This window comes from Juglans microcarpa x Juglans regia, chromosome 3S (assembly GCF_004785595.1).
Source record: "Juglans microcarpa x Juglans regia isolate MS1-56 chromosome 3S, Jm3101_v1.0, whole genome shotgun sequence".
Lineage (NCBI taxonomy): Eukaryota > Viridiplantae > Streptophyta > Magnoliopsida > Fagales > Juglandaceae > Juglans > Juglans microcarpa x Juglans regia.
In genome coordinates, this window is record NC_054599.1 from 6,824,220 (window position 1) to 6,848,186 (window position 23,967).

Sequence of the window (23,967 nt, forward strand, 5' to 3'; positions counted from 1 at the left end):
CCAAATTCCAACAAAATCTCTGACTAAAGTATTAAACTCTAACTTATTTAATAAACTAGAACATAATAAAATTACAAAATTATCATTTACTTTTGAAAGAAAACTTTACTTCAAATAAAATTAACTTACCAAAATAATTTATGTAAACATGGAAAACTTCGTATTTATAAATACATATTAAAACTTTAAAACACAAGAATGCAATTTGTAACTCAAATGTACTAATGTAATTTTATTTATTTAGTAGACAAACTATGCAATAGCTTCTGTAGTACTTATGATTTGAAAACATGATCAAAGGGCATAACGGTAATAACCCCATTGCTATTAGGTTACAGAATTACCCAAATAAATATATAACTCTATAAGTCAACAAATATGAAAAACAAATGAATTGAAGTGCAGCGGCATGGACTTACAACTAAAACCGAGATATGCGTGGAGGGGCAAGGCGCGACGGGCTGGGCGAGTGGAAGGTGGCTGTCCCGACGGCAGTACACTGAGAGAAAGTTGAGAGAATGGAGAGAGAGTAATCACGGCATGAGGAAGAAGTTAATACCGAGAGAGAGAGAGAGAGAGACGGAGGGGTGGCAGTGACTTACAGAGGCGGGAGTCTTTCGGCAGCGACACGGAGGAGTAATGATAGCAGCTGGGCAACATGGGTGGCACTCGGAGGGTCACGGAGGCTGAGAGGGCGTCGGTCTGTGGTATTCCAACAGGGACGGTACTCTGTTTTCGGGAGCTAAAACAGAGGATAAACGGCTGGGTTTTCCGAGAGATGGGGGAGGGGTGGTGGCGTCGGTGGCTTCTGCCGTGTGAGAGAAATCTCGTCCAGTTGCTCGGAGCTGATGGACAGAGGGCTATGGTGGTTGGCTTACGGAGGTCATGCTAGCGAAGAAAAGATGAACATGCATGAGGTTGGTGATGCTACGGTGCAGAGGATGGTGTTCGGTGCAATTTGTTTTGCTTGGCCTCGGGTGCTAGCTGGTTAACAACATGAAGAAATTGTTTCACCGATAAAATCTAGTGGTGGCAACACTATAGGAAAGAACACCAACGTCTAACGCATACGTGTTGTCTAAGAATTGTGACAGTTGCCGAAAAAGTGAAGGATAGAGATGTGCATGGAGTGGTGAACGTGGACTGCTGCAGTTTAAAGGGAAATAAAAAAAAAAAAAAACCAGGCGGTGGGAATTTGCTTGTTTCCGAACACGTAGGGACGTGCATGGCAATTAGCATGCACGGAGTATTGAGGTGGCCTCATGTTCAAACATAAACCTCTCATCAAACAATATCTTTCAATCATTGAGCCTAAAAAACCAAATCATACATAAGCTCAAAAATATTTAATAGACTTGGCTGGACCCTGATATTACACATGTCCTCTCACCACCTCTGCTGGATACTGGACAGCAGTTATGTCATTGGGTTGCAAGCAGCCTCCACCTCTCTCTCTCTCTCTCTCTTCAACTGCCAGAACTAATGACAATATATGTGTGTGTGTGTGTCATTTGTGTTGTTTTCCTTTTCCCTATGTGGGTGGCTTCCTAGTTTTGAGCATGCTAAAACTCACGGCTCATTCATCCTTTTAGCCGCTCACTCTTAACTGTCAATAACCGTTTTTTCCCACCCACCTGATTCATTTTGACACCTTAGAAAACAAGAGAGAGAGAGAGAGACCAAGCAGCCTAAATCCTCCTATGCCCATTCCTCTTCCTTGGGCACCGCTCTTTGTCTCTAATGGCGAAGGCGGTGTTTCGCACCCTCGTAGCTATTGCCTTCATCGTCCTGATCATCATGGTCTTCTCCCCTCCTCACAACACGGTCGAGACCGCCGTGGCCTACATCGTCGTCTTGGGCACAACTTTCCTTTTTCTACTTTCGATCCTCTAGTTGCTAAAATTGAGAGGTCGGCCGAAAAAAATGAACTGGGTGGCCCCGTTAATCCACTGAATCTCGAAGATGTTTCCCTCACCGACGAGGTTGCAGAAGCACGCGAATATTTTAGTGAAGGAAAATTGAACGTAACATTGAGGTTGATGGTCTTGTTTCCTTTCTTAGACACGGAACCAAATGATGGGGTCGTTAGTTTCAAGGAGCTAGAGGATTGGATTGCACAACAAGCGCATGACAGAATGAATTATAGAACAGAGAGAGAGTTGGCATTGCGTGACAAAGATGGTGATGGAGCCATATCTTTCATGGAGTATCTACCTCATTTTTCCAATGAAGATATAGGTAGTTAATGATTTTTATGTACTTATTTTTAAGCAAGCTCCATTTGGTTTCCCAAAAGATGACCGATGATAACATAAGTCTAGGAATTTACGGCATGTTGGAATAAATGTTGAGCTGTTAGGAAATGGTGGATTCAATTTATTTAAAGAATGGTATTGGATATGGTTTGACATGGAAGTGTGTGAAATAGAGAAAAATGGCATGGAGCATGGTGAAGCTGGATGGTGGAAGGTGCAACTTGAGAATGCAGATGCTGATCAAAATGGATCTCTTAGCTTTGATGAATTTAAAGAGTAAAATTTCTATGTCCTTTACTCTCTTTGTTTGTTCATCTTATCCATGGAAATCGATCATTAAAACCACTACTTTCATGCAGTTTTCTGCATCCGGAAGACAGTCGCAACGAAAAAGTTCAAAACTGGATTTTGAGAGAAAAGATCAAGTAAGTTGTTAATTTCTTTATCAGTGTTTACATCATATATACTGACTCAACAAACCAATAATAAATAATTTTGGAAATCTTGCTTTATCTCAAGAATTTAATATTAGCTTGGTGCCTTAACATGATGATTTTCTTGATAGGCTGATGGACCAGGATGGTGATGGGAAACTCAATTTTGCAGAATTCCTTGATCAAGCATATGATATTCTCAAGAATTATGTTTACTTTGAAACTGCGGGGGCTTATGTACCCACAGCCGAAGAGAACTTTGCAATGCTTGATGTGAACAATGACAAGTATGCATGCCTTCATGAACTCAAGACAAGTTCTTTAAATATAGAAACATGGAGTTTTCTAAATATTGCACACCTTTCTTGATAGAACAACCAAAACAGGATCTTTGGAAGTGCTCTGCACCGCCCAATGATACCTCTCACTTCCAAAATAAGTAAAAAGCTCAAACGGTGTTGCTTTATTACAATTAGAACAAAACAACATCCCACAATCTCAATATTATGTATAGATAGAAAATCATGAGAGAAATTTCTATGTTCTGAATTGTTTGAAATAACATCTTTTATATAGACAACCAAGGGATACAAATCACGGTGAAAGTGGTTATAAGTCCAAGAGATACCACTTTTGGAGATTTTAGTTACTAAACCATGCAGGAGATATTACTCCTGATAGTGGGTTGTACCAATATGTAACAGTAATTTTTCAATTGCTAAACTACTTTTAATTTCTTTCACACTATTGGATCATATTTTTAGTGTCTTATGGTATTGTTGGGAGGCTATTTGTTATATATATTTAGGTTAGTTGCTAATTTCAGATCAACAACACATTTTCCAGATTCTTGGCAGAGGAAGAATTGAAACCCATACTCCATTACCTTCACCCAGGAGAACTGTCATATGTAAAATATTACAGTAGTCATCTAATTCGGCAGGTCAGTTGCTATGCTATAATTTTCTATCTTTGCATTACCAAGTGTAAGAATATGTAATTGATAAAATCTCATTGCATATTTTGATCTCATAAGTAAAAGCCAGGATATCTACTAATTACTTGGTTATCAATCTATATTAGTAAACAAAATGGGGCAAATGAATGTTCCAAAATGGAAAAAAAAAAAGACTTGAAAAAATGATTTTATGATCTGTGAAATTACCACTTGTTCCAAAAATTTAAGCTGATTGGAAGATGTAGATTTAATTATTTGTATTATATTCTTAATACTCCCCTTCACGTGTGGGTTAGAATTTTCCTCAATGAGTGAGTCCAATACATAAAATATTTAATTAAATGAGGTAGAGTGTAGAGTTAGGGTTCTAACTCATGACCTCTGTTCTAGAGTTTATCATGTGAAATTACCACTTGTCCCAAAAGTTTAAACTGATAGAAAAATATAGATTTAATTGTTTGTATTATATTCTTAACATGAATAGTATGAACATTTGGTTTTCTAACTTGTGTCTTCATCAGGCTGATGATAACAAAGATGGGAATTTATCAATTGATGAGATGCTCAATCACGACCATATTTTCTATAACGCAGTCTACAACGAAAACAATGAAGATCTTGATGAAGATTACCATGATGAGCTTTGAAGAGTGATCTCCAGAATATTTGTAACACCCAGATCCAGCACCAAGTCAAGGGAAATATAAAATTTTCTTTTAGGGTTATTATGTACTTGAGATTTAACAAGTAATTTTGGAATAGGCTACGAACTTCAAAATTTATTTTGATGGAATATGGATTTTTGGGCAGAAATTTCGTCTAACGGGTCGATATTTCAGAAACCTCATTTGAGATTGATTGGAAAATTTATTATAAGCCCACGAGCTAAAATTTTTGATTAGTTGGGATTTCTCATTAGGCCCGTGAGTAAAAATAAAAGTTTATTTAAGACCCAAGGTTCAGTAAATTAATATTGAGATGGTATTAATGGGCTATTATTTTAGAAATAATTGAAATTTTTAAAATTTTGGCCTATATCCAAAAGCCAGTTAGGCCCAATTAATGCCCATTTCTCTAAAATTCTATGCCATACATGTCTCCTACTTCCACTAGGATTACTATTTTAGAGTTCTCTTCCCATTAAGATTCCTAACCCATACCAACTGCTATACCCACGTAGCATGCATGCCATTTTTCTTTCACTGCCCTAGGATACTGCATATATATACATAACTTATATGTAGTTGCACAAGCGGTTCCACCATGAAGCTCCCTTATGCGAAGTCCAGCAGCCTCCATGAAGACCCATGCAATTGCACAGTGAAACCATCAGCCCAAAGTAAACCGCAACTCTTGTACTTGACGACGTTGCACCAGAGAAGTCAACGAGCTGCCTTTCCACACCACTGCAACTAGGCCACCATCCCTACAATACCAAAGCCAAGCCGTGCCCAACCATTTTCACTCAACACCAAACGGAAACCACCGCATCACATGCCCCTCCATACTAAACCAAGTCATGGCCACCGTAAAGCACCAGATTGGATCATGCAAATCACTTCGAGTCCTCTATTCAGCCATTGCCCACGTCCAACATAGGCCTAGTTCGCTGGTCTCCTTCATTGTAAACAACCACCCATCGAATGCTCAACCCCAAGTTCGACCACCCACGCACGTCCCCAAATAGCCATGTTTTGCACCATCTCAGACGCAGCAACCACGACAAAAGCCACCCATAAACAGTCACATGACTCTGATCCACTGCCAAGCCACAAACCTCAAGATCTCCTGTTTTAATTATGTTAAAGACCCAACCATTGATCCAAAATTCCTAGGACTATTGGTACTAATTCGGTTAAGCTTTTAACCCTCAGGATCATAAGATTCCACCACGCTTCCAAATCCGACATCCACGGCGGCCCACTCTATCGACATTATCCTGGTGGTAGCTCTTTCCTTTTTGGCGGCTTCACTGAAGAAACACAAAAATCCTCATGCATTGGGTATCTCCTTCTTGATATGAGGAATGAAGAATTTGACTTAAAAAAATTAGAAGAAAAGAAGGAATTAGTTGCAGATTCAACTGAAGAAACACAAAAATCCTCAATGCATGAGGAAAATGGAGCGAAGGATGGAGATGAAATTGTGAAGAAAGGAAAAGAAATGGTGGTCGAAGTGGAGGAGATAATGGCAGTGCCCACAATATCAGTCCCTAAAGAAATTCCTCTATCCTTTGTTATAAAGAATTCTTTTGACAACCCCATCGTATTTTCTCAACCCTCAAATTTCTTTATCTATATTTCGTGTCTCTCCTCCATTAACATGCCATTAGATATCAATCTCATAAAGACGAAGCACTTGATCACCAAGATGCACCCTATCAACAGAGTAGACGACTCTAAGAGGCTGATTGATCATCGATGCAAGGATATTTTTCTACGCCTCGTATAGCATACCCCATGGGAGACCCAAGCCCTCGAGTGGCCTCCTCTCACCGTTGAGTATTTTTTGAACCGAAAGGAGTCCCTTGGCCAGGCATATTCAGTCCAGAAGATGAATTTTGGCATTCGCATATTCCCACATCTTAAGCCCACTTTCAATTGAGCCTTCCCAGCCAAGGTTTGGGAAGTGGAGTTTGTGGAGCAAGACTTAGATCCAACAGGGAGGCACCAGGGCGAGTATGGTCTTCAACTGGAAAAGATGAACGTGTACTACAAAATCACCAGGAACAACTGGGCTAAAGGGCCTTACACCGAAGGCGTAGATCTCATCCATTTTGTGCTCGATATGGTCCATAAAGAGATTGAGGACTGCGATTACTTGAAAGGATTTCAAATTTGCCCTTCTCTAGGAGGAGGCACTGAATCTGGTGTGATGGTCTGGATCTTCGCATGCCACTAGTACTGAATCGAGCTCATCTTGAAGAGGCTTAAGAAGAGCTATGAGGTGCTTTTTATGGTTGATGCAATTGATGAGTATGTCGTTGGGCAGCTGAAGGAATACGGTGGTAAGATTTATGAAATTCGTCTTGGGAGAACAAGAATCGAGCTGTCATTTGAAATAAGAGGGTATGACTATAGTCACTTGAATGTTTTTTTTTTTTTTGATCGGGCGGGGAGGGAAAGAATAGGGCTCAAGCTATTTGACCAAATGCCTAAAGAGATTTTCTTATCATTGGTTGATATCCTTGGAAGTAGTAAGCAGATTGCTATATTATGGGATTTTCTTATAGAAAGGAGAGAGGCTCATTGTTGTGAGATTAATCCAAAAATTTTCTGGGTTGTTTTTAAGGTTTATAGTAAAGTTAATCTTCCAAAAGATGCGATGCAAACAAAAATAGTTACCATTGACTGGCCATACCTCATCTACATTTACCATGTAGTTAAAGAAATAGCATTGAAGCTTGATACAAGAGGTCTTGAATCATCTTCTACATTTTTCAAAGCTGGGAACGAGCTTTCCACATTCCTATTGTTTGAGATCCTAGGCACGGTCAACTTTGATGGATTCCAAAAGAAGGCTACGCTTGCTTTTAATTTTAAGGAAAGGATTATGGTAGCTGTAGATTCTTGAGCCAGCATAGGTGGATACATTTCATCTCAATCTAAAATGAGATGCAGAGGCTAAAATGAGTAGTTGAAGTGTACTGCTGAAGATGAGATGGTGTCGTGCAAGATTGAAGGAATACGGCGTATTGGCAGGCTAGAGGACAACATCGTGCATATCTCAAACGGCAAAGTCTAGTTGTGTTTTTAAGTACCTATGTCTTAAACACAGTGTTTTAGCACTTGCATCTCTATTATATCTGTAGGGTCAGTTTAGTAATATGCTTGTTAGTTTGTTAGTGTCAGAAAGGGGAATATGTACTGGGGTGGGGGTGGGGGAAGACGTAGATCATTCTGGAAATTATTACAAATGTATTGAGTGTTTGGGAGGATTTGGATTTTGCCTCGAACAACCCAGTAACTATCAATTTCAATTACAGTTTGAATTCCTTTCATCATCTTCCTGTTAATTCATCATTCTCCATTCATCCATCGCCATCCATACAATCCGCAGGGCCATCCATACAATCCGCAGCAAGGTGTTTAACAAACTAACCAAAAGCAGAGCAAGTTTCTCTTTCATTCCTCCACTATGCACTGTTGTAGCACCACCATCGAAGGGTCCCATGTTGCTAAGTGTTTCATAGAGACACACATATGAACCAAAATAGTAACCGACACGTCCTCTCCCTTTTGCTCGGTGACTCTCTCTATATATCTCTTGGCCAAGCTCTCTCTCTCTTTCTCTTTATGTAAGTTAAATCATGTTCTCTCCCTCCTTGGTACTGTATACATACATATATATATATATTTTACAAGTTGTATTTGTAATTTTAATGGGTTATGGGTTTGATTTATTTAGTGTCATGAGTACGGGTTGCACCTAAGAAGCACCATGCATATTTCTGGTTTGCACCTAGGTTCCGAGTTAAGGAATTTCAGGCGGTGTCAAAGGCAGATTCATAAAAAGAAAAAGAAAAATAGCGTGTAAAGATTGATAGCAACCGATGGATTAGCGTGATTTTGCTTTAGGAATTAATCGTTAAATTATTTAGAGAATGTTGTATGAGAATCAAAGTATTAAGGAAATATAGGTTTTTATATATCAGGTTTTAATTATGAAGTATGTGCTTAATTAAGAATTTACGCAAATTATGTTACTATTTTATAGGTGATGATTGATATCTCCATGGCACTGTTGTGAGAAAAATCAGAGAAGTTAAAAAAAAAAGTTTAGGTAAGCAGAGTTTCTATACTATATTTTTTATAAAAGAAATGGATTAAGGTTGATTTTGAAAAAATATGCATGTTTTGTTATGAAAAGAAATTTGATACAATTTCAATTATTTGTTCTGCATTACTCATAAATATGTATAAAAGAGAATCGTATTTATGTCATGACTGGTGTAGATATGAGCTATATTTTTGACATTTTGTTTCTAAATTGTGCAGAATGAGCGAATATGAAATTTGAAAATGTATGCATAGTTATGTGAAGATGTTCTGAATCCGTTTTGATTATGTGAAAATGATATGGTTCTGTTCGGTACTTTGTTTTGATATGATGTGGCATCTGAAAACTTTTGGCATAACATTCTGATTCTGTATCTGGCATTGTTTCTGCTCTGTTTTGCTCTGACCTTACCATGGGTGTAAAAATGTGGCCTCTGTTTGGGTTGGTACTAACTTCTCTGTCTCAGAGTGCACCCACTTTGAAAACAAAGTAGTTTTCTGTATGATATTTCCTGTGTGCATATTTGGGACTCCAAGAATAATAAGGATAAGATGCACTTCTGTCTCTGCTCGGTTTGGCCACCGGGGATAGCACAACCCTACCACGGTGGTTAAACATGGTCTCTGTTTTGATATGATGCTCTTATACGATTTGACATGAGATGATATGATGTTGATGTTTAGTTATGTTATGCCAAAGAACTTTTGAATATGAATATTTCTGAACTGTCACTCTAATATTTTGAGAACATGTTTTGGTTTTGCATTCTGAAAATAAAATATTTTGTTTTGCATTCTGAATTCTATAAAAAGGCTCATGTTTACATACGAGTATTCTCTACTTACTGAGTTGTTTAAAAATAGGGAGTATGGGTAAGGCTATGTGAGTATAGTAGATTAAGTACAAATATGGTACTTTGCTTGTTGGAGAATTTTATTCATTAGTTTTGTTTTACTCTGTCAACTTAATATTTTGGAAGGTTGATATTTATTTTGAGACTTGGTGGCGTTCTTAGTTAATTATTTTAGAAGTAGTTGGTTTAAAACAATGAGATTTATGTGTAATTGAGAAATTAGAGTTTAAATATGTACTGTGAGATACGGTTTTAAGTGACAAGAATAACTTTTCAACCCATTCGGGACCGAGGTGTTACAATATTTCTCAACATTCAGTACAAAAGATCATGGAGAAAAAAAAAAAGGAACAAGCACAAAAAATCTTTCTGTGTGAATCAATCAATGTGGAAGTACTAAATTTTCCATTTATGCATAGCAAACATGACTGTAGGACCAAATGTAAATCGTCGTTGTTGCCATTTTCACATGTAAGAAAATTAATTTTGTTATACAAACTGTAAGTTTAAAGAAGAGATTGAAAGCACTACTACTGTATGTATGTAGCATGTCTCTTAGCTAGCTAGGTATATAAAGTACTAGGGAGATAATTGGTTTAGTTTAGTGAACATGAAGCATTTGTTATTCATCCATCCACTACTATAAAGATATATTTGTTTTGTAATAAGCAAAGCTTTACTTAAATCCCTCTGCATGTGACCCCTACTAGTTGCCAAGATTTTGTTACTAACTGATTTGGATTCTGAATAATGATAAGCTTTCTTTATCTTATGTCAGTACGTATTTCATTTAAAGTTGTCTTATTTTAGTTATTTTATGTCGTATTATGTTCATTGAAATTACAAAAGATCCAACTTCTAACCATGAACATGTATATCAACTCTCATGAAGAGCGAACGATGGCACTAGCTAGATCAGGGTTTTTAACATCAAGGCCGCAATTAAGCTGAAGAAAAATGAAGGAAAAGACCTGAATATGAGAGGCTGGAAATCTGTCAAAGAACGTCTTCATGCATGGTAGGAGGTGGAGAGAATTAGGTCCGGTTTCGATACGCAGGTCAGATGAGATGAAATGATATGAGATGTTTTGAATAATAGTAAGATTTTTTTAGTTGAGATAAGATAGTTTGTAAAAAAATATATGTTTGGATAATGAAATGAGATGATCAGATAGTTTTGACTTTTTACGATTTGATAAATGGGTGGATCCCACCGAAATCTATAATTTCTCTTTTTTAAAATTTATTTTTATCTATTTATTTTTCTATATATAGGAAATTCGTCATTTTGTATTCTAATTATAAATTATAATAATTTTGATTATTGTAATAAATAAGTATATGAATTATATTGTAGATTTGTCTTGCAGATTTGAGGTTCCTGATCTGTCCTTGGATGAAGTCGGCCAAGATAGCAGAGGCTTGGGTGAAAAGGAGAACTCGCATATGAGATGAGAGGGAAAAAAAAAGTAGGAAAACGCCAGACAGGTCTGAGAATTGGGCAGTGCTTTTCACTGTAGTTTCTTTTTACTGTTCATGTCAGAAATGTTTGAGATGAAGTTGAAAATTTATAGATGTAATAGAGATGAAATAAAGATCAAACACTAAGTTTAGATGTCCAAAACCCTCTCATCCCTACACACTAGATGAGATAAAACTATCTGATTTGACCATCCAAACCGGGCTTAAAGGACGTACGACAGTGGTTTTTCACTATTTTGGTAGACAATTAGTTAGCAGCAGATCATCTCTCATCAAGGTAGTAAAGATAAATGAGAAGAAAATAGGAAAATGGAGTGCAAAATTAGCAGGAGGAAGATGTAGCAAACGGGGAAGATGAGCAAGGAGATCAGGCCGTTGGATCAAGAGTAGGATCAAGTAAAGGAAGGGAGAAGCCAGTAGACTTTTCTATGGGTGTTATTTTCTTAGGGACGCAAGAGTGCGTGCTGTGCCTTTGAGAGGGAAGGACGTATTTGTGATATTCTAATTAACGGTATATATGGACTTCAATAAAATAGAATTTGGTGTCCACCGATAGTGGCCGGCCACAAAACTCTTGGGGGGAAGAGATGGAAGGTGGTATGGCAAGATACTACATATATAACTTGTTACAGATATAAAGAGATTACACAAAAATAAATTTATAAATTGACGTATCTTTATAAGATCTATTTATGATAAAAGTTATAACTTTACAATATGATATACAACATCGAGCCACATTATAAGTTTGTGATTTATTTTTATGTAATATCTTGTTGCTAAAATGTTTTCCAGTGCATACGGAAGAAAGTGGTGCGGCGCTCTGTGACGTGACTGCCACCTTCCGTATATATATCTATCAAAGCAGTGTAGAAGGAAAAAGTTTGCCTAATTTCTTTATTATTTTCCTGCAACTCCTGATCTATCACTCTATGTGCAGCAACTTTCTCCATGAAAATCCTTCCATACGTATACTACATGCAGTACAGAAGAACATGGAAGAAGAGAGAGAGAGAGAGAGAGAGAGAAGGAATATATGATTGGGGAGTGGGAAAAAAATGATGAATGAAGTAATAATACAGTAAGCATATTCCTAAATGAACAGAACCTACCACTCTGAGAAGTCTTAAATTTAGTGGCACTTTTGCAAAATGCTGCTCACAGCACTTATCCTTTTGGCTTCATTCATCTTTTGCTCATGTATCTTCAACGTGTGGTAGCTACACAACAAGACTGCATTACAATTTATATGCATTAATTTATTATCAGGGGATTTTTAAAATAAAATGATTTTTGACAATTTTTATGGAAAAAAAAATCAAAAGGTCAAGTTCAATTGACAAGTGGTATTGGTGCACAAGAGGGAAAAGAATCAGTAGTCATTAAAAAAGAGAAACATTTTACAAAATTGACAAATATAAATATCAAGCTATTTTAAATTAGTAAATGCTTAATATCAGGATAAATTAAGGGGAAAAGGAAAACTTTTACTCCTCATGTTCACATACAATTAACTTAATAAAATTCAGAATTTTCTTGAGTTTATCAGAAGATAGTAGTATAGAATTTTTGTAAAAAAAAAAAAACAAAAAGAAAAAAAAAAGAGATATAGAAAGGATAAAGACGAAAAGTTAAATATAATAGCATGACTACAATAAAACGAACATTTATGACGAGCTATTTGCGATGTGAATGATTATTTGTGATGAAAACATATTCATTTTGGTAGAAAATAGTCATTTTCGTAAAAAATAACTGGTCACAAATTAATAATTTTTTTGTAGCTAGCAATGATAATGATAAAATGTTTAGTAAAAAAAAAAAAATTTAAACTAATAGTGGTTATGATCAGCTCCAAGAATTGTAATTTTCTTTTTATTCTTAAAAGGATCAATTATAAATTTTTAGTAAGTCTTGATGGGCCATATTGAGAAATATTTGGAGATGCAAGAAGATATCTATGCACATGAATTTTTTATTTTTTTTTAAGTCTTTCAGAATTCACACACACACACATATACTAAAAAGGATTGGGGGGCAGGCCCCTGTAGCCCCCATTCATTCTTCCATGACCATTAATGTGTTGTAACTATTTAATCACAATTAGAGGCTTGAAACGCAGGGCAAACCCCAAATTTCATTCTATTCATGTAATACTAATTCACTAATATTTCTCATTAATTTCACAAGTATATATGGCACTGGTCACATTTGCGTGTGCATGCATCATGAACTACTACTTGATCTACATGATAGGAAAATAAAATTCAAATTTTACCCTCCAATTATCACCTTCAACTAATTATTAGAACTTGCAAAATATTTAATAGTAGTACTACTTGATATGGTATATATGTACCTTCTAACTATGTATTGTCGACTGCGAATAGGGTCGTCTCATGTTTCGATATTTTAACATTAATTTTCACCTTTAATATTGAAAACAACCTAACTTAAAGTGGAGGAATACCATAAATACAACCGAACATGAATCAATATTAACATTATTATCTATATTTTGCCATCTTAACTAACTGTCAAACTTGAATTACAAATTAAAGATCGTGTCGACATTAGACAAAAAGTGATAATTCGGAGTACTTGTAATAATATTGTATCAATTTTGATAATTCGGAATGCAAAGTATGTATAGAACAACATATGCTCGATCGGATGCATCCCTTCAACATATCATCATTTAAAAAAAAAAAAGGGACGGCACCTCCATACTTTATTAAATGAAACTCTCACTTATGGTAGAGGAAAACCTATAACAAATAAAACAAAATACCAACATATATAAGAATCAACCCCAAACAAGTACAATTAAACTCAAACACGTAAACTAGGCAAACCAAGATAATCCAATCTAAGCAAACCTCTAACGAATGGGGACAAATCATCGGAATGCACATATCTACAATTCAAACCCTCCATGCAGCTCCCACATTCTAACAAATAATCAAGTAACAGCTAGACTTCTAATTATAATCTCTTCCACAACAACAGAGCTATATATAGTTCTAACAATTTTATTAGACAATCAACAAGTACACCATGTAAACATCATGATCATTAGCCACAATGGTTCTCGATCCATGAGGATGATTTCTTTAACTTTTGTTTTGTTTTAATGTATGAATAAAATAAAATTAGTGTGTTGGGAGGTCAAAATGTTGAGTTGTGAACAACCTTTTCTCCTAGTGCTCGACTCGCCTATCCACTAGCTAATAATTCTAGATAATGCTTCTTCTTTTTTTTTTTTTTTTTTTTTTTTTTTTCAGCATTTGGTTTTATCTGTAGCCCATTTTCCATGTAATTTGTCTCTTCTATTGACTTAGAAATTAGTGATAAAGGCCGAAATATGAGGACCAAAAGCACCACACACACACACACACCATAGTGGAGTTTGGTACCACGGATCTTTCTTCAGAAACAATTCCACCATTCAACACTTTGATCCATTGCCATATGTATAAATAATATGGGTACTCTTATTAGTCGTTGGAAGTGTTTCATACCGGCTCAGATCGATCGAAGAGGTTATAATGGTTTTGCATGACACATTCATGTCATTTTTTGCTTTAATTTATGATCAGTCGTTCTCATAATCTTTACTTAAACATTGTGCATGAATTAACAAATAGTGGGGGAGCCCCACTCCAAAAAAAAAAATGCAAATCTATATCAAGGGCACAGTACCTTTTTATTTATATTTAAGAGAATTTAATTGTAAACTTCATGTCAAATTGAAAACCCTCTTCCCCTAAAAAACTTAAGAAAAGAAAAATATATTATATATATATATGACATCTTGATCAATATATTTTTAAAGGGAAATATTCTAGTCACAAAAGAATTACATAAAAGTGGTTCTACAAACTGACGTGACTTGATTTGATATTTCATTAGATATATTGTAATGAAACCCCTTTTTACGTTCAAATAGCTTCAAAAAGATTTTCAAGATCTCCAAAAAGATTGAAATATAACCTTTTGTCCCTAAAATCCATATTTAACAGCTTCTCAAAATTTTAAAAATGCCCATTTGCATTCGTGAAAGATTTTAGCTTCTCAAGCTCTTGAAATTCCTTGGCTGTTTGTGTTCCTTAAAGTTTTAAGAATTCTCCTTAGTCCCGAAAATTTAATCTTATAGATTTCATTAATGTATTTATGTACACAAATGAGTGACAAAGCAAATCAAGAATGAAAAGAAGGTAATAATGATATAAAAAATCATGTAGATCCATAAGAAAATATGTGTACGATTTGGGACAGTGACAAAAAGAAATTGATCTGACATAAACCTATCTCATATGAGCTGTACTTCATATTTAATTATCTGCCTATCCAAATGGCAGAATACAAAATTTTATCTCATGCATCTTTGAATTTTCAACCATTGCTACAGTAACGATACAGTACTACTACAGTTAATTAGCTACAAAGTCTCACCTGTCTCTACAATACCACTACAATACTGATACAGTAATGCTAACTACCACATTTTTAATATATATAATTATCTATTAGAATTTTTTATTTTATTATAATATATAATTAGAAAAATATATTTCAAATTTTATAAAATATAGTATAATAAATAGGTCATAATTAGAATAATTTCATTTAACAAAGAAATGCGTTCATATTTAGAAATATTGAAATAATCACGGCCAACTACAAAAAATATATTTTGAAAAAGTCAAAATATTTATGAGTTTTTAAATTAATAATAGATATTACTTATTTTTAATATATTCATAATATTTTCCATCCAATAATTAAAAATACTTTTCAATAATTGGTGGGACCCATCACTTTACAAATTTTCAAAAAGTTAAAATCATCTCATCTCATTTTACTATCCAAACACGAGACCTAATTGATCATGACCTAAACCCGGTTGACCCAACAAGACAAACCTAAATGACATGATATTACTACATAATGACCGGTACAAAAGGCCGTGACAAATACCCCCAAAAGCCAAACTGAAAGTGGCTAGAATTTGAGCCATGCAAGGAATTCTTTGTGTCCACATGAATGTATATATATATATATATATATATATATATATATATATATATATTACAAACACTACTAGAAAAATGACTACAAGAAAAATAAATATTTATGATGAATTATGTGAAATGAATTAATAGTGAAGTTGACTTTAGGGTTTGTGGCTAAAGATTAATGCATCTCATCATCATCATGCTGTTGATATGAGGTGGGGTGCACCCTATATGACAACAGCCAGCTCTCGACCATATATGCCACATGATGATTTTCTACCACCCAGTATGCATATATAAAAGTAGACCATCCCTCCCCCCCACCTTCCCTGCTTAAGCTAGGCATTGCGATCTAGTTCCATTCCTCTCGTACGTTAATCCAAGTAAATATATATCAAACAATCAACCAGATCGAAGATCAGCCATGGCTCTTAAATTCAAGACTTTTCTTTTACTTCTCCTCATACTCCTCATTCCCTTATATGGTGAGAAAGTTCTCATTAATATTACCTACATATCTAGCTAATCTCTCTCTTCTTATTCTTCTTCTTCTTTTTTTTTTTTTTTCAAATATTCCATCCATCATAACTGAAGAGATTATTGACGAATTCTCTTGCACGTTAATTTCTTGTAGGTATGCAGGTTGAAGGATTCAAGGTTCGCATGAACCCCAGTCACTCACTTTACAAGGTATATATATCCTAGTAGTTATATATATATATATATGTGTGTGTGTGTGTGTGTGTGTGTGTGTGTGTGTGTGTGTGTAGCATATTTTATGTAAAATATAGGACTGGTTAAATACATGCAAGGAATTAAGACACATTAATATGACACACACCCAAAAAGAAAAAAACAATGTTAGAGATGAAGATGATCATGAACGACTTGATTATTGTTACAGTACTCGATCGTTTACAAATGCAACTTTCACCATTAATGGTATAGATTTTATATATATATATATATATATATATATATATATATATATATAGGACGTAGGTACATCGATCTTGCAGATCATCTTCTTTGCTAATAAATAAAGTTAATTGTTTGTGAAGGATGCCAACAGGTTCAAGTTGATCAGGAAGCTTCCAGAGCTTGATTCACTACTGGATTACGATGAAGCAGGTGCCAATACTAAGCATGATTACTCTTCCCCTCCTAAGAAGAAACCTGGCAACGGCAGGAACCCTTAAGTACTACTGCCTTTTGGAATCACCTAATTATATAATCTATATATACAGACACAGCTACTCTCTCTCTCTCTAGAGGTTTTGATCCTGTAGGTGGAATATTCGTAATATGTAGCATTCTAAATGAGTTAAATTACTAGTGATATATAACCATGCATATATATATATATAATCCTAGTTGTGGATATGCATGCATGCATGTACTGTAAGGCCTTCATGAAATATATGTTATATCTATGATATCAGATGTTTACTATGTATGCAGTTCTGCTGCTATATATATATATATATATATTGTTTGTCCTGGATATGTATGATGTATGAATAAAATTATTAAATTTCTGCATTTGCTTAAATTCAATTCCAAAATATTATATAAAACGGAGAAGATCGACATGATTTGCCCTAATTAGGATCTCCATGATATTAAGATATTTATATACATATATAATTCTTTAATTAGGATCAGACCATGCAGACGTTTGCTGGTTGACCAATCTTAATTTAATCAAGAGTACTGAGTTTACTAAACCGGCAAGAAAAAAGGCCATGCTGATCATGATCACTGCATCAATATTTATATATACTATTTTCAGCAAAAACACTGTATTGTTGTACAATCAGTAGTGAAAACGTCTGGCCAGGGATTTTGTGAGCACTCGATCTATATATATATTTACATGGATATATAGGCATATACAGCAGTTCCGGCCAATTCTTTTTTTTTTTTTTTTTTCTTTTGATCGTCCTTTAGAGAGAGAGAGAGAGAGAGAGAGGGTCAAGTTCCACAATCACTGATCAAAGAGTTAACCTAATTTGCCTAAATGCTAAAGCCTATAATTAAGGGAAAGAAGATCAGGAGATTAAGTACAGTTAAAATCTGGCCATTGACATCTTCTGAAATCTTTGTTCTCACCATCCAAAAATTCCTTTCTTGCAATGATTTCATGTTCTGACCATCCTTGACTGGCACCTTGTAGTTTCAATACAGCACTGAAAATTAATGCGAATATCAATAGTGCCTAGGAGATAGTGGGTGGCGGGAGGGGGTGATGGATCCACCAATTAAAGTATCTTTTGGTAAGGTAGTTCCATCCACTTCATGTTTTGACAAATTAAAACCATTTAATATTAATTGATTGTATCAACTTGCTGGTCAAAACTCAAAGACCCACACCAGTATATAGCAGGTAAAAAAGTCTCCCTAATGGTTGTTTCTAACACTATATATATACAGACTAAGAATAATATACAAAAATAGAAACCACATGATCCTAAAACCTTTTAATTCTGAATTCAAAGACGTTGGCCGGGCTATAATGGATTCAAGTACGTACCAAACTTCTTATGATCAGCCACAGCTCGCCTGTGAGACTCAATTTCTTTACAAGTGATCTTCAGTGCTGACTTCAGTTTTTTCCCCCACCCTTCTCTTATTTTACCACACACACACAAACACACACACACACACACACACACATATGTATATAAGTTTTAAACTAATTAGTGTGACCCATTTCACCTTAACCATTAAATGACCGTGGCTGATCATTGTACGGTTAATAGAAAACTCTACAGCATATATTTAATTAATCTCGTCCATGGACTCTGTTTTGGATCTGCATACTTTAGTCTATATATGCACCTTCATGGATAGAACTTCCATGAGCTAATCTTGATAGTGACATATATCCAATTGGCTAGTCTATGTTGTCTTTGTGATGAAGAAAGAATTTTTAGTTTTTTCTTTTTACTTTTGCTTGAATACGGATTCTCAAGGAAACTGGAATATTAATTTTCTGTATATAACCTTTACTACTGTTCAACAGGATAACATCCCCTCTTCCCTTTGCAAGATCACATTTGGGATCCTTGAAAATCCTCGCCCCCCTTCCCTTAATTGAATCAAGTACATCATGTCCGATCCACCGAATTAAAGAGGGAAGGATTCAAAGATAGTGAACACTAGTGACCAAGCTTTCTATAGCCTGGACCCAAAAACCACAATTTAGATTACAGTTAATATACTTCAACAGAGCTCTTCTTATAGATTATTCTAAGTTTCTTAAACCAACATTATAAAGGTGTGAGGCATGCATGTACAACAATCATATGCAGATAGAGAATGTGGCAAATGGGAATCTATGTTGATTTGTATCTATTGCCAGAAGCTCAAGTTTTTATAGCTAGACAGCTGAGACGACAAACCTCGACAGACAAAATACAAATATTATATAGTAGCAAAAGCTTAGCCCTAGCCGGCCAGTTCATATAAAAAAGGTTTGCTGCTGTAGCGGCAAAGTTTTCCGGTCCGTTCGGCTTCACACAAGTCAAAACCAAGGCAAAAGGAGAATGGCAATGCCGCTCTTCATCTTAAATTTTATCATGTATTTTTTATGATGTTTTATATTTGAAAATATATTTTAAAATGCGTCAGATCATCAACAAGTGTGTTGGGGTGACAACATAGAATGGAGGAGGAGCTTTTATCAAAATGAGAAAGGTGCACAAAAAATAGTCGACAGACGATGTGAATATCATTTCGAATAGTTAAACAAAGTTAATAAAATTTGTAACCATTGGCTGATGAGCTCTAGCTTGTGGAGAAATGAACTATAGTATGTGATTTAAAAAAGTTGAATTGTTTATTATATTTTATTGAGAATTTGAAAAATTTATAATGATAAGATGAGATGAAATCGTTTTTCTATCCAAACAAGCTCTAAGTCTTTACTCTCCTCTACTATTGTGACCTTGGATCTAAATCTGATAAAGATCTTAGGACATTTTTAACTATCCTATGTTCAGGGATCTTTTCACCTAAATTACGACTTGCATTTACCATATCATTGAGTCTAGCATTAAAAACATCAAAAGTCCCATCATTTAGGATTTTTATCTCCTTAAACCTAGTGGTCAACATCTAAAATTTATAATTTGTCACTAATCTAGTCCCTTCACGAGTGACCTCTATATAGGGATGGGCAGCGGTCCTTCACCTCCAGCCCGTCCACCCCTCCCCTCCCCCCTATTCAGCCCCCCACAGGGTCGCCCATCCGCACATGGCAGGAGTGCGGGAGGATGCCTGTAGGCTAAAACCGTCGGGCTGGGCCCAAGCCCGCCTAGGTTTTCACATGTCCGCTTGGCCCACCTATATATATATATATATATTACATATATTTTAAAAAAAATAATAAAAAGATGTTGTTTTGAGGGTTAAAAAGCTTTAAACTCTCCACAATAGCGGCGTTTTGTCTTAGGTTAAAATTTCTTAACTTCCCCCTACACTACGAAACTGTTAGTCTTGAGGCCACCTAAAGCTCAGTCCACGCTACGTTGAAGAAAGCTTCAACATCACAAAAAGTGCCGACCATCTCCCCCATTAGTCTCTCCCTCCCTGCCAATGAGTGGTATGCTGGAACCAGTCCAAACTGAGAGTAGTCAATCGCCCTCCAAGCACGACAATAGCTCCCCAAGCTAGAACATCATAGTAACTCTCTCTCTCTCTCTCTCTCTCTCTCTCTCTAGAGAGTGTAGGGTGCGGATGGCACAACCCCGCATCCGAACGGGGGCACCCACCCACATGGGGTCAACTCTTCCCCTCCGTCCATGCGGAGGCGAGGGCTATCCACCAAGGAGGTGCGAGTACACCCATACCTCTACTATTCCCCATGCATCTTTGGCAATTTCACACATCAATATTCTCTTAAATTATTAAGAAGAACTAGTCATAAAGATTATAGTTACACTTCTACAATTTCAATTACACTCATTGATCTCATCTTTAGACCAACTATTGGTATCCTTGGGAACTTCTACACCTTCAGTAGTTGAGATAAGCATTTCTCATCATTTTTCTACAATCACCCACACCCGTTCATCTATTGGCTTAAGTAAAGCTATCATTCGAACTTTTCAATAAGCATAGTTGCTTCTATCAAAGTAAGGGGCTGACAAAAGGGATTGAGATCTATCCATTTTGACCACTTGATATAGGATCACACTTAGAAACCCAGTCCTAGCAGAGTGAACCTGGCTCTAAGACAAACTGAAAAATCAAGGGTTCAGATCCCAAATATATCTAGAGGGTGGGCAAATAAGTATTTTTCAAATTTATTGGACTACTTAAATTAACAATCAATTAGATCACAATAAATAATGAACACATCAATTTTGATAACGAAGCGAAAACTCATTTGAAAAATGCATTCAAAATCTAAAATCATTTCGGGTGTAAGTCATCACCTAAAATATAGGGGTGGGCAGCGGGGTCCCATATCTCACTACCCCTCCCCCGTCCGCCCCGCTCTGCATGGAGATGGCATAGCAGGGTCAGGGGGCAGGATGACCCTAGCGGGGTCTCGCCCCGCCCCCCACTCTGCTCTGTTCCAAATATATAATTTTTTTGTATTTATATATATTGTATATAAATATATACAATTTATTAAAAATTTAAAATTGTATTCAAGTCATTGGATTGTCTTGGCCTCTAATGAGTTTATAATTTATAATTTTAATTATATTATAATTTGGGTCTAAAAAAATATTTTTGGACCCAAAATTTTTTTTAGACTCAATGTGTTGGCTTAGGCAGGGGGCGGGGCGGATGGGGTTTTTTCCCCCACCCCCACATGGTGCGGAGCGGGGTGCAGGGAAGGGTACCCCCGCCCCGCACCATGCGAGTATCAGCCCTACTAAAATACATTATAGAAATTTACTTCGTTACAACCAAGTTAAAAGCACTAACAAGACCATTGAAGTAACTAAATCTGGCTTACAACACTACGAGTATCCCATTCGATCTCTGCATCCTGGCATCTCTTGACTACTAGCCTTTCTATAATTTCACCACAAGCGCAACTCGATCTCTGCACCCAAAGAGCTTAAAAAATCCTTCTGAACAACAAGCACACCATGCAAATGGACTTAGCAGTACACAATATGATGGATCTCTGTTTATCAAGAGAAAATTGATCTTCAATGCACAATGATTATTCTTAGGGTTCTCTCAAGAATACAATGAATATGGTAGTTATGACCTCTCTCCACACCCTAGAAGTCGCACATATTGTTCTATATATAAACTTAGGGGTTAGACCACTTTGAGAGTTCAAACCCTAGAATTTTCGGATGAGCATGCTTTCTATCTAGTTTTTGTAATACCCACACCTAGTCGAGGCCGATTTCTAAATATTTTTGTAATTGTGTATGAAAAAACTAGTTGAGTTTTCGAGTATTTTTTTTAAAATATAGATTACGGCCCTTATTTATTTTTCTCAAGAATCCAACCTATGTTTTATTTTATTTTATTTTAAATGTTTGTTATTTTTTTCAAATGAATTAAGGTTACAACTCTAGAGTTTCATTCTCATTAAAATCCTTAAACCTATTATATAGCCTCGAGCATTATGATAGATGCTTTTTTTTTCAAACCCTAGTTAGTTCTTGGTTGTCGTCACCACGTTCCCCACCATGCACGTCTCTACCTGACTAGGGTTTACGGCAGTTGGTATATATATATATATATATATATATATATATACACACACGCATGATTTTGGACGTTCATCAAAACCTCATTCTCTTTCCCAATCTAGGTTTACTAGCCACAGTCGTTTCTCCTTAAGCCTCAACCATGCGGCAAGACCACCAGTTTTTCTTTTCTTTTCTTCCCACCACCATATGACGCGAACCCCTCCAATACTCGCAAGACCACCATCACTGAAACCCTGACTGAACGCATGCACATTGCACCATCATTGAGACTATTGCCAATCACTGTCCATCGTTGTCATGCACCACTCAGTCATCGTCGCAGGGGACCATTGTGCACTGCTACTACATCGTAAACCCCCAGCCCCTAGCCTCCTTATCCACCTAAAACTGATGCCACAAACAACCCACGCGAAGCTGTTTGTCCCCTGTTTTAGCCCTCGAAAATAGAGCAACATCAGCCACTACTCAGCCACCACAGCATCGGGTATCCAGTCCAGCCTTTGCACCACTGTAAGCCATCGGCCAGCCACGTCTCTTTCACCCCGTGCCACATCGCACACCAAAAATCAAGGAGAGACTCCATACACTTAAACCCATAAGCCCCTCCATTCCTCAATCGTAAAACATCACCTTCAACCGAAAACCCCTATTTTTACTCCTCAAAAAGAGGAATTATAATCCCCACCGAGTGTCACAAACCACCATTTTTTGCACCGGAAAACGCCATTAAAGCAACAAAAATCGCAGGTCGTGACACCCCCGTCACCTCGTGTAGATTAATGAGCCCACTGACTTTCCTCCATTTTTGTTTCCTCACAGTAATCCACTCTTATCTTCTCCATTCCTCCTCCCTCACGCCGTGCTCTCTCTCTTTTACGTTAACTCTCTCTCATTATTTTCTCTCCCACTCAGTGCCCCACCAACACCCTCACAGCCACCGTCCACTGCCCAGCCTCCACCTCGCGAACTGTTGTTTCACAAATATGTTTTCATATAACAAAATTCTACAGAAGCTTAACGTAAGTGGGTCATGCGTAATATATTTATGTAACGAAATTACTTGGTTACCCTTTGAGTTACCACTATATTAATCTGTTTTTAAACTTTAACATGTAATAGTGGACTCTATTTTATTTACATTTACAGTATTTTAAATTGTGTTTAAAGTAAAGATTTTTTTAAAAAGTAAACGATATGGTATAGGCTTATTTTCCTGCAAACAAAGAAGAAGAAAAGAAAATCTGACTTAGTTTTATGATATTACAAGTTTGCCCTTTAAGTACAAGCCAAATCATAAGGTGGCTTGAGTTCTTATTTTTCATTGGGTTGATTTTACGATGGGTTTCAGTATGATTTCAGATAATTTTTATGTTAATGTTACGAGAGTTTCATCTTATTTTATATTAGTAAAAAATGTTTCTAAAGTGTTTTAAATTTGTTATTTCTTTCGAAAGAATAATCAATAATGTTGTATTTTTATTATGACCTAGTTTACT

The 23,967-nt window shown here is 36.1% G+C and overlaps 1 protein-coding gene and 1 long non-coding RNA gene across 2 annotated transcripts; one reads left to right on the plus strand and one right to left on the minus strand.

Annotated features, from left to right (window-relative positions):
* The first annotated feature begins 1,684 nt into the window (after window positions 1-1,684).
* Window positions 1,685-4,294, plus strand: LOC121258166 (reticulocalbin-2). Its single transcript, XM_041159554.1, is given in 7 exon segments — window positions 1,685-1,804; window positions 1,807-2,238; window positions 2,429-2,531; window positions 2,615-2,680; window positions 2,821-2,976; window positions 3,536-3,632; window positions 4,169-4,294. Coding segments are annotated over 7 exon segments (1,044 nt in total). The 5' UTR covers window positions 1,685-1,740.
* Window positions 4,295-7,457: 3,163 nt separating this feature from the next.
* On the minus strand, window positions 7,458-21,541 carry LOC121256948. Its single transcript, XR_005939138.1, has 3 exons — window positions 21,531-21,541; window positions 9,638-9,644; window positions 7,458-7,596 (listed from the first exon to the last, which is right to left on the minus strand). It is a non-coding gene; the product is annotated as an uncharacterized LOC121256948 (long non-coding RNA).
* Window positions 21,542-23,967: the final 2,426 nt, after the last annotated feature.